General features: G+C 34.9%; 1 protein-coding gene across 20 annotated transcripts in view; it reads right to left on the bottom strand.

The window, feature by feature from the left end:
* Window positions 1–1,987: 1,987 nt before the first annotated feature.
* LOC117238212 (CUGBP Elav-like family member 2) overlaps window positions 1,988–12,895 on the bottom strand; it is a 353,266-nt gene continuing 342,358 nt past the window's right edge. For 10 of the 20 annotated variants that reach the window (XM_033502919.1, XM_033502921.1, XM_033502935.1 and 7 more), the window contains 5 exons: window positions 11,475–11,597; window positions 11,286–11,333; window positions 10,297–10,527; window positions 9,820–9,970; window positions 1,988–6,906 (listed from right to left, as the gene is read on the bottom strand). In XM_033502919.1, the coding sequence (XP_033358810.1) occupies window positions 9,843–9,970; window positions 10,297–10,527; window positions 11,286–11,333; window positions 11,475–11,597 (530 nt within the window). In that variant the 3' untranslated portion in view covers window positions 1,988–6,906; window positions 9,820–9,842. The remainder of the gene's footprint in view (window positions 6,907–9,819; window positions 9,971–10,296; window positions 10,528–11,285; window positions 11,334–11,474; window positions 11,598–12,895) is intronic. The other 10 variants (XM_033502939.1, XM_033502937.1, XM_033502931.1 and 7 more) reach the window with 4 other exon arrangements.

Consider the following 12,895-nt stretch of genomic DNA (forward strand, 5'->3'; position numbering starts at 1 on the left):
ATACACACACGCACACATATGCATATATATACATATATAGGTTGTTTGTATTACACGCGCACACACACACATACGCACGATACACACGCGTGTAGAGCCTTTATAGTGCGCAGGGACAGAAAAGAGGATTTTGCTATTAGTTTGCGGTTTTAGCGGTGAAATTTGGTTTTTCTTTGATTTTATTCACGATCGTTTTCACCGTGGTGTTTCTTTCTTTCTTCTTTTTTTGTTTAATTTCAGGCGGTCGATCGAATTTCGTCGATCTTCCACGCGAATGCATATTCGGTTCTGTCGTGATCGAGACCTCGAACGGCGATCATCCATTTCTTTTTGTTATTGAAAAATGTTGGTACGATAGTATTTTTTTCTTTTATCTTTAGAAACTTTTCGTATCACCTACGATACGAATGAAAGATTAAATTGTTATAGACTTTGCTCAATTTGAGATACAATTTCTATTTAACTATAAGGTCAAAGTATGTTCTCTTATACATAATATTTTCTTTTGCTTTATTATGTATAAATATGAAATATCAATCGATCTTCAACACATGCAGTTTGCTTGCATGTTAATTTAATTTTGAACATCAAATTCACTTTTGAACGATCGTCTTTCGAGTCTGTTCATAGCACATATTAACGCGCTGCATTTTTTAAAAATTCGCACACATAAGAGCACCAAGGAAAACGAACGCGGTTAGACGCACAACTCTAAAATTATAAAATAAAAATAGTAATATTAATAGTAATAGTAGAGCAAAAAATTGAAAAAAAGAAAACACGTTCTACGGAAGAGAAAAACAGCAAAATAAAGTACTATAATCTGTTAACATTGTAGGGATGAAATATATATATACATATATCCGTTGAACATGATAACTGTTGCGAATTATGCATACATATCTGGCATTTAAAACGAAGAAAAAAAAGAAGATAATACATAATCGAGCAGTAATTAACCAATTGCAATGCTATTGACAGCAATGGTAGTTACGATAATGCGAAACGAAATAGGATCATACACTTTATTTTAAACTTATACACGAGCCACACAATAACCAAATTTACCGACTTTAGAGGTAATCATTTGGTTTTTAAAAAGTTAGACACTAATTGTATATTCTATTATTAAAATTAAGAATTTTTCAGAAGGTGGATCAGTTTGGTTCCTGAGTAGCTCGTATAAATTTATATATCTCTGATATTCACCGGACATGCTGAAATTCATTAAAAAAAATAAATCATACAAAATATACAAAAAACTGACATTAAAAAATAAATATGTAGATTTCTACAATCGACAAGTACGACGATTTATTAAGTACGTTTGACGAGTGATCCTTGTTCGTTTCATTTTCTTGCGAAGCTTTCGTAAAAATCGATCCAAAAGTTTTTTATTGCACCATGATCGAAGTAATTCGCTTAGCGTCACAATTTTCATCTAACAAACAAAGCTTCTACGAATAATAATAATAATAATAATAATAATAATAATAATAATAATAATAATAATAATAATATTAATAATAATAATAATAATAATAATAATAATAATAATAATAATAATAATAATAATAATAATAATAAAATAATAATAATAATGTAAACACCATTCCTATAAATAATAATAACATATAAAAGTAATAATAATGATAAGAATAAAGTTTTACAATAACGATACCACCAAGAATCGTATCTATAGTAATAATTACGTCGCAATTAACATTAATAATTTACCAACAGAGTAATAGGGGTAAATTGTAATGATTCAACTAATAGTAACAATTGTAATAATAATGAGGACAACGATAATAATTGGTAAAGTGGGGTATAGCAATAATAATAAGTATAATCGTACTAATGGTGATCAACGTAGCAGCACTGTTTTTCCCGACCTTTTTCTTTCATTTTTTGTTTAAAAACGAAATTAACATACGTGCTGAAGAGAATTTGGTAAATGAATGAAATATAAAAAAAAAAAAAGAAAGAAAAATATGATGCTATATTAATTCATAATGTTACTTCTGACTAGGCTCCATTTGTATTCACGTGTACAAAAAACTTAAGAAAACGTGTAACTCCACGTAAACAATTAGTTAATTGTTATATATTTATGTATATCGGCTGAACGTGCTTGTGTGTGAAAGAGGAAGAGTTAGTTGTTAACACGGTGCGTAAGTACATCGATTAATTAAAGAGACGTCTTTGGTAATTGGCACGGAATATGACGCAACGAACACCTACGTTACGATCAATATGAGATGATCCATCAAAAATCGTGCAAATACGGTCAAAATTATCGTACAAACGAGTAGGAGAATGACTCTTTATGACAAAATAAATTAGAAACGCAGAATAAAATATAATCAATGTTAAATTAACATGGAGCGACTGATAAGACACGAGTCTGGGGACATTATTACGAATTTTCGATTTGATAACTTATGAAAGATGGCTCAATAGCTGACTTCGATGTCCCGAAATATTTCTAGGTTCAATTTGATGGAAAGGAACATGTGAACATGAATCGCTGGAAGCATATCGTCTGAGACGACAGAGAAGCATATGGTTCTACGTATGTAATAACCGTAATGTTCGACGAGATTATGGATGAACCAAGCTTTTGAAACGGTGTTTGGGTGGATTGATTTATACTGTATATGTATGTCAATGGATAGCGAATGAAATAGAAAAGACCGTGACGAGATGTGGTTTCATTATGGATTCGATCTCTAATTATCTTACATACTTCGAATAAATGTTGTTTTCATTTCCACTCTATTCTGTTTCCGATCTGTTTTTAATGAATCATCTTACATATTACTTTACTCTTCTCTGCAAATATGCAAAAAGTAAATGTTCGTTGCTCCGTTCATTTGGTTTGACGCGTGCGTGTAAATCGTGCATTAGTGTCATCGGATGACGCTTAAATTATTATTATTATACTTAAAAGAGAATTTTCTAAGAAATCAGATTCTCTAATCGATTATATCTATAAATTGAAAATTTCAACGGATCCTTTAAGAATAAAAGGATAGGGGAAATGACGAATGGACGATTCGTGGAAATGAGCAACAGAAAGAGAGCCAGCCATGATCGCTTATGCACTTCAGCTGTTTTTCGTTCTTCGATGTATATAACGAATAGATTTTTTAAATCATATCCACAAGACAAATCCAGGCGATTTAACTATATTATTTATTATTCTCTGTGATTCTAATTATTCGTCAATCCTAGAATCCATCATTAACTTTTTCCTTCGTGCACAAGTCAATAAGTGATTCGATATAAAAAATAATTTGATTATACTTTCCAACGAAATTTGTCTTGTTGATACGGCTCAATTTATGAAATTCACGATCATTTCGTGCAAAACAAGCGATCGGATCTAGTTCAAGTCGAAGACGAAGCTTTTACTACATCGTTCTCTTCCCTTTACGATTTTCAATATTTTTGTCGTTCAGAGGGAGAGCTTGCGATGTTTCATTAGCGAGCCATGATTCATTTTTCTTGATATTCGAATAATACAGTGACACTGCAGATGTAGTGACGCTATGTAAAGTCTTCGTTGAACTGACAATAACAAAAAATTTAAGGAACACGCAGACTGGATTAGCTTTACCGTAAAAAATGTCAGCTATCATTTTTGGACTCTTCAAGATCCTGTTTCTCTTTTTTTCGTGCTTTTCTATGCAGGAATCGTATGCTTCTCTAGGTTTACAATGAAATTAAGTACCTTACAGTGACGCCGTTGAGTTAATCTTGCATCAGTAACGACGTAAGTGCTCTCGTATAGAAATTCTGAACCATTAAGGATCAATTAAAACTTTTAAATTCTTAACAGAATATATCCTGACCCGCATTCTACGTCGTTTTTAAAAACTTAAACACTATACAGACAAGAGACAAAGTTAACAATGTACAATGATTTGCTGTTACGTACTTCGTAAAATTATTTATATTTGTCGCATTTAACGTAACAAAAATAGTTACTGACTCAAGATTAATTCGTATACAATCACATGACCTTCCAACATGTGATCACCATGTCAACGATCGTAAACCATTTTTCGAATGTTCCCAATTTTCTTCCGTTTTCTTCTCATTGTGTACTCACACGTACAATTTTTTCTTTTACCCGTCAGTACGTATTTTGTCTACAAACTCGAACATATGTACTGGAGATCATAATTAAAAACGTGAATCGTAAGTACCTCCTTGGTACGAGTGATGAAGAGGGGAGAGAAAGAAAGAAAGAAAGAAAGAAAGAAAGAAGGAAAATTAGAATGATCGCGTGCACGCTAGTGAAGTGTCACCTGATGAACAATTTCGTTTCTTTCGCGTTTCTTTCCTTTCTTATGATTTTCTTTCGCTTCAAAATCTTTGCATCACTAAGTTTCTCATACCACGCTTATTTCTATTATACATACATACGTTAAAAAGCGACCCTAGTCCAATCCTATATACGGTATAACGTTATCACAAAGTCATTAAAAAATGCTACTTATGTATTTCGTTTTTCCCTACACTTCGTTTTGTCTCCTCTGTTCCAGTTTTGTCTTTTTTTTGTTTTTGGTTCTTTTTTTGGTAATCTTTACACCATTATATTATTTTTAATTTACAACAGTAAATCGGACTCTGCCCATTTCGCTCGGACCACGGTATCTTTTTTATTTTTTCGTTCTAGCACATTTTGTTTGCATTCATCTCGTTCTACTATTCTTTTTTTCAATGGTTTTTCCCATTTCCTACATACGTTATTTTCTCTATTATTTATTCAGTTAGAGTCACTAGAGTCAGCACTATAGTCACCAGTGCGCGTTTTTATCTACATATAAACAGGCGCTTCGCGATGCTGACACCGATCCCGAAAGCGAGCCGATAAAATCGATTCTCAATCGAAGAGCGAACTCGGGCGCGGTAGTATTTTTCGTATTATACAATAAGGTATACAAGTTCCGTTTCACAGAACGAGCATTCTTGCTTTTGTCTCGTTTCCTGTTTTCCTTTTTTACTTTTTTAACGGCTAGTTAGTGATTGTACGCAAATATTTCTTACGCTAGAGGTCCACGGAGAATTCTTTGCGATCTAAAATTGATCCTTGCCTGTTTTCCTTCCATCACTCATTTATTTCGAATCGCTGGTAAATTAAGCGACTGAAAGATCGTGGTAACTATATCCTATTTTTTCTTTCTACAGTACCTTCGTATCAGCTTTAGATCGCATGGCTCGCGCGCGCGCATACGCACATTTTCGTACATACACATGCACAGATATATGGGTTGCATACATTTGCATATGCTATGTAATATATATATACACACACATACAGAGAAACAAAGAGATAAAGTAGCGTGTGTTACACTTCAGAGTTGTCGCCACGTACAAAGCGTTGCCGAACTATGACAGTATTATACAAAATAAAGAGTAGCGAAGCGGTGTTTCCATTGCAGTTTCGAACGAAACTAAAACGATATTAAGATGAAAGGTACGACCGATTTTTGACAATTCAAGAATCAATATCAAAACGATTAAGCGAGTCCTATTTAGTATGGAAAAAGAACCGACTAAATTTCTATCAGAACACGTATTTGGTTGAGCATGTCAAGTTATGGCCGCAATAGACTTTTTCGGGATAAAGGGATCTATGTGGCCACTGTTACTGCGTGCATCAGTTTACTGTGAATTTGTTTAATCCATTAAAACTCAAGCTCTTATTTGAACCTGCATTGTAAAATTGTAAAAATAACGGATAATATGTAATTGACTCGTTCAGTTAAATTGTTTTGGATTGCAACGTCAACTGGTGCAGTTTGACTACAGCTATCGTGGCAATGGTATCAAAACGTGCACCATCAAAACCCAAGGTATAGTTGGTAGATTGGATTAAGGTAGAGTCTACCTATACAACTAAACCTTGTTGTAATATTTGTTAGAATCACTGTTATCCCTAACTACGTACAAGGTGGCGATATAGTAAGAGCAATGTTACTCTCTAGTGAGGTTGTTACATCGCCGAAAGATACATATGTTATGGCATTTGCTATAAGTAATTATAAACTGGTTTTGTGAAAAATATAATTAAATATATACACACATACAGAGAAACAGAAAGATAATGTAGCGGTGTGTTACAGCTTAGCCCAAGGAACATAAAAACATAGTGATCGATCGGTAGTGCTCCGGCTTCCGCTTAGCTACTCTTTACATGCTAGTTCGATTCTGAACGATGATATATCGTCGTTTCCCTGGTCTCTCTCGAATTTTTGTAACACGCGATCGAGCGTTTATTTTTCCCACGACGATTCCTCGTTTCCGTTTCCGCACCTCGACTAATTTCGCACCGACCTGGTCCAGAGTTTTTAAAAGCTGGCCGATGATCGTTGAGGACTCTTCTCTTTCTTTCTCTCTTTATATCAGTTTTTTTATTTATCACGGATCGGCGCGTTCACAGATTGTAACTCGCCACAATTGACAATCACTGTGCTGCCATTGTGCTGCTATTCCCGGTTAAATGTCGTACTGACCAAGCAGTGGTGACCGTAGATGGAAACGGTGCACGCATAGGTGGATGGATTCGTTGGAGGAGGTGTTGTTTTGCTTTTCTTCCAGGGTGGTCGTGTAGGGAAAAAGAGTAGGAAGCATCGTATGGTAATACAATGGTATATGTGTGGGAAGTAGAGCGGGCTGCCGCTTCTTGTAGAGGAGCGAGAGTGGACAGGTGTATACAGGTACCGACAGACACAGAATGACTGATCAAGAGGCTGACCAAGGAATCGTGACTGATCGACTAATCGATTGACTAATCGATTGACTGATCGATCGAACGATTGACCGATTCGACTGACTGAGACATGGCACGGCGACTCCGATCGAGAACACGGTCACAACGTCACAGGCCACCTGCTGGCACACAAACAAACACACGGACAGGTTAGTCACCACCACACACCAGATATGTAGGATATTACACCGCGTAAACGTGCACGGTGACGAACCAGCGCGACGTTCATTCAAACTTTCTTTTTAGAACCTGCGGAACTTTTTCCTTACGACTGTCCGCGTTTTGCTGCTTTCTGCTTTTCCCAACGATCCTGATAGGTTTGCCAACTTTCTCCTTTCGCGTTCTTTACTTGATAATGTTGAAAAAAAGATAGCAAACATAAAATGAATATATAGAGACTAGCGAGTTCACCGAGGTAGATAGTAGCGCTTTGCAACCCACCAGAATTTGCTAATGTAAATCAGTCGAATAAAAACATCGTCGCAGGATCTTGTGGATACAATGTCACCGCGCAACGTGTACACGGGTAGTTTGTCGGTACATCGTTCCTATGTAGGAGCGACAAGGATCTATTCTGTTTAAATACTTTCTAATAAAAGAAATATATTAAGGATGTTAACGTTATCGTTTAATCAGTCTTAATGTTATTCGATTCTTGTTGCTTCTTTCATGTCATCGTGGTTCATCGACGCGCCGATTCTTTGCATAAGTAAGTAAATAAACAAATCGAACGACCGTTAGTAAAGACTTTATAATAGTAGAATACATATTTTAGGAAGAAGAAAATCGATGAACCACTGCTGGCAATAATGGTACCCGGCGTCCGACGACATCCCAGAAAAAAAGAACACACGGCGATGTTAGTACTAACAACTAAAGAAGCGTCATAGCGTAAATTAACCATCAAACTTCGATATACGAGTATTATTGTCACGATAGAACGTTCCAAGTTCTCTGTACCCTGTACAATAAAAAAAAAAAAAAAAAAGAAAAAAGAAAGAATGACGACAACAACGGGGGACTGATCATCGCGATTACAACTGTAAAATATAGTGGCGTAATCAGAAAATTAAATTAGTAAGGTAGATCGTGGCGATTGTTTTCATTGGTACCTTATGTCGGATAACGAACAAATAATTATCGGCGAAGTTACTGGAAGCATATATATGTGTGTGTGTGCGCGCGTGTGTGTGTATATACATGTGTATATGTAGATGTAGAAGTATATAAATATAATGCATATGTAACGATTAAAAAAGGAACGATAGAAGCAGACCTTTTAAAAATAGTAAGACAAACAAGTAAAAATAAGATCAACAACAACAAAAGTTTAGTTAAACGTACGAAACTAAAACGTTGCGTGAGAGAAAAAAACTTAAAGCGAACTACTTGTACTCTGATATTCTGAGGAGAAGCTACATGGTGAATTTGGTTAGTGAAACTTCACGTTTACGTAATTTCCACTTTGTGCACAAAAGTTAGCACAGAAAGCTTGATTGGCAGCCGTTTGCAACGAAATGAACTTTTGATTACACCACTGGCGCGAATTAAGAGGGCTGGTGGGGCGGTAAAGGGCTAGAATGGGCAGGCTTGCATCTTCGAATATGTACGTATATCGAGCAATGGTATTTAAGAATACTTTTAGGTCTCGTTTTGATGCGGCACGATTAAGTATCATTGTTCTGCTGCGATTCGTATTTTCCTGAAATACCGTACAGCAAGAAATATACATACAATTTTGAAAGGTCCTATTAATGAAAAATGTTCTGAATAAATCCTAGAAACTACTAAATACAGTTTCGAAACATAGACAAAAGATTATTTATTTTATAGCTTTCTGGGATTTTTCATTTGGAATATATCACGTATATAATATATTCTATGAACTAAAATTATTTGCATACAAACACAACGTCTCTTACACGATCACAAAGGATACGTAAATTATACGTATTACAAAAAAGCTCTCAACGATCTACATGCTAATTGAACATGTATATACTACAATGTCTTTTCTAGTTATGCTTCGGAAAGCGTTGTAAGAGAAAGAAACAAAATTTAAATAGAAAAAAAGAGATAGAGAAAGAAGACATACACAATAGTTATTCGTTGTATCTCATCACCGGCAAAAAAAAAAAGCAGGAACCGAAATATTCGATGAGTTACCACTGCGTTCAACAAGAACAAAACTTCTTTATCACTTGTAAGCGCCATTGAATCCTATCCATAATACGAGATATTGATTTCGAAGAATGTTACGGTCGATAAAAATCACGTATATCATGGGAAATACAGATATACAGCAGTCAAACGAAGAAAAATAGATATAATCATCTCGATATAAGAATAATCAAAATATGCATGTTGATAATATGGACGGACTGTCACGTGGAGAGATTTGAACTCTAGAGAAAACTAGTTCTCATTTGGAGCTACTCCAATCATTTACAAGAACAAAATATACAGATATCTATATGTGTATCTATAGAACGTTCTTCCTAATTATATATTCTTCGGAACACAGTTATGATGATATAGTAAGTCTTTAATTTTATCACAGTCTCGTAAATTCCTCTTTATGGCGTCTAAAAGCAAAGAAGACTATTAAGGATTTTTCTTTGACCTTCATAAAAATTACTGCTTGACTAGAGATTTTTTGCTAGCGATATCTGCTGGACACTTTGGTCGATTGAAAATACCTAGTCCTATCTATCTACCTACCTACCTATTTATCAATTTATCTATCTATCTATCTATCTATTTATCTATCTATCTATCTATCTATCTATCTATCTATCTATCTATTTATCTATCTACCTATCTATCTATCTATCTATCTATCTATCTATCTATCCATCTATCTATTTAATTATCTATCTGTTATCTATCCAGACCGAGAAACATTCCCGATCAATGATCGACGTCGCGAGATTTATGGAATGTGTCAATAGTGGTTTCTTTTTTTTGGTTTTTGATTAAGGACACCAAGGTCGTTGATTCCGAGCCGTGGTATCCGAGAAGTCCTTGGTATCTACCTACAAACGGTGGACGACGTCGGCTAGTAGGGTTTCGATGCGTCCTTGGATCGTTTAAGTTGGACCTTCAGCCGTTTCATGCCGATTTGGAAGCCATTCATCGCTTGGATCGCTGCTTGCGCGCTTGCCGCATTGTCGTACGACACGAAGCCTGTAAATTATTTTTCATTGTTTTGTAATATATTACTTAAGTATGAATTCTGTAATTTTCCTCATTTTATAGAAACATTAGTGTGTTACTATTACTTTTTATGATTTTTCTTAAATATTACTTATCGGCTAGAACTTTACATATTTAGTTGGGTCATTAGTTAATCATTAACTTATATATCTTAACGAATGGTCTATCGCTGGGTCAGTGGGTGGAGAAGAGGGGGCGGTAATATGTATAAGTAAAATATATACAAATTGACGAAATATACAATAGTATGTATATACGTTTAACGAGAAACGATGCAAGAGTATAACGCATCTTACCAAAACACTTGCTCAGTTGTGTTTGCTTATCGATGAAGACTTTTGCCGAGATGACGTTTCCAAATGGCAGAAATGTTGAAACCAAGTCAGTGTCGCTGAACTCCTGTGGTAGATGATAGATAAACAGATTGCATCCTTCAGGACCCTCTATCTGCTTGTCCGTGCTGGTGAATTTTGCCTTTTGGGCCGCAGCCGCAGCTGCGGCTGCCGCTGCCGTGAACGCGGGGAACCCTGCAACCATAAAATTCGTCATCACCGATTTCTTATTCCTCCATTGATATTCTGCTACGCATTGTTCCTTCTCATCCCACGAGATTCGCATTTTGACGGCTACTATCGTTCATTCGATTATGGTTTCCGATTATTGGATTGCAGATACAATATGTAGTTATTGGCTCGATTGGAGGTTTGAATTATTGGTTGATTTTTGGTCTCATTGTGGTTTTGAATTATCGAACATGTAAAACGATCAGTTATTGATAGCGATCCTTATTTGTAGTATAGGTTTCACTATAGTACATTTTCAATAGTACAACGGATAAATCATTATTCTATTGCTTCCTCTATTTTTAAATAAATTGCGTATCTTGTGAGTTGGGATTTGTATATACAGTGGCGGTCATATGCTTGATGTATTTCAAATTAAATATTTTGTTTACCCTCTGCGAGAAATTTTAATTTTATATGCATGAATTTAAAACCGTAACTCATACTATTTTTCTGCAAATTTGCATAATTTAAAAAAGTTAATAGGAGTAGAGGGAGAGGATAGAGAGAGAGAGAGAGAGAGAGAGAGAAAGAGAGAGAGAAAACTATTTGAGGTTATGTAAAGACTTAAATTAGATACATTTGCACATTACAACCACTGCAGATTTTAATACTTGATTACGTGCAAATCGATTGCAAACAGAACGTAGTCCTGCATTACACATCGTATGTCACTAAGAAAATTCAGGCATTCCACTTCGTTTGTACGTTTAGTTACTCACTATGTAATTCTTTCTTTTCCACGGTCACCGTCGTCTTTCCAATGAGAGCTTTAAGGCGCACAGTTACTTGTTAGAACAGCACTTTTTACTAACCATTAGCGCAAGTTAAACAATACTAATATGCCATTTAATATCAAGAATACATTCTGATCAAATAGAAACAAGCACAGGTCCGATATAGCCGCTTACCTGCATATTGTTGTAAGCTGGAGTAAGCGTTGCTCAAGGAGTCCTGCAATCCATTTAGAGGTGTACCCGTAAGGGAATTGAGCGCTAGGGACGTCACGGGACTGAGACTACCTCCGGTAGACCCTTCAAAATCGAAATCAATTCGATTATTCAATTTTTCTTCGATTCTTTTCTATTCTTTCGAATTTCTACAATAGCGCCCAATCGAATAAAACAATCGTTTCACCCCTGTTTTTTTTTCTATCTTTTGTTTTTGGAAAAGATAATCTCCTAATTGACATGCTTCATGCTGTAATACTAACATACAAAGAATAGGAACAAAGATAGCTTTGGTAGTATTACGGATATTATCTTGTTTGTTAATTGCGTAGACGCGTTTTGCATTACTACTACAAGCAATTTCTAAAATATTGTTTACAGAATAAATTATTTAAGTAAAGTGATTTTGTTTAAAGTTGTTTTTAGAGTGTACCGTATATAATACAATGTTTCAACGTGCAAGTTTGTAAGTATGTATATAGTTAATTGCAAAAAGCGATTATATACATAGCGCATTATGCAGAGCGTTTCAGAAATAGGTGGTCAAAGTTTGGTATTCGATTCTCACGATCATCTCTTTTCATTCTTGTCGTTCCATCTTTAGGGAGGGTAGAATACGACACCAAAGTTTGACTGACCACTTATTTTTGAAGCTCCCTGTATAATTATGTTTAAAGAGAATAATACTTATGAAAATATGGTGTAATTGATGTGTTCGGCTGATTGATCACATTTTTGTCAAAAGAAAATAAAAATTCAGAGGAAAGGAGTTCAAGGGGGAAATTTCGTTATGGAGGATTACTTCGTGTAACTCGTGTCAGTGTTTATTTCCACGTGTGTTATATTTAAGATTTAAACAAAACCTATAGACAATATCTTCGGTGATTGTACATGCATTATTACATTAATAATTATCGACTGCTAAACAAGATATCTTTTCTAATATGTACGCCATATTATTTAAAAATTTTTAACAGCATAAGTCTTGTAGCTGACTAAAGAAAAGGTTTTGAAATATACAAGCATCTGGTGAAGGATTATTATCCTTCGTTGCGATCTCTCTATTATATTGTCGAATATTACGAAACAAGACACACGAATTCAAAGTTTAATTGAAACATATTGGAAAAATATTAGGTGATCTTCGTTCTATCAATTAAGCAAGTAACAATAATTACAAGTCTAATTAGTGAATAAAGATGTAAACGAAAAAGGGAGAAGATCAGATCCGTAGCTGCTTCAGAATTCAGAATTATCAAGAAACGATAGGTGCAAGTAATATAAAATTACTAATAAATTAGAATATTAATGACCGAATACAAAATAAAAGATCAGCGATACGTTTATATTTTCCTTTCACATCTAGTTTATTCGATGCATAA

This window comes from Bombus vosnesenskii, unplaced genomic scaffold (assembly GCF_011952255.1).
Source record: "Bombus vosnesenskii isolate JDL3184/JDL3185 unplaced genomic scaffold, Bvos_JDL3184-5_v1.1 scf7180000013444, whole genome shotgun sequence".
NCBI classification, from domain to species: domain Eukaryota; kingdom Metazoa; phylum Arthropoda; class Insecta; order Hymenoptera; family Apidae; genus Bombus; species Bombus vosnesenskii.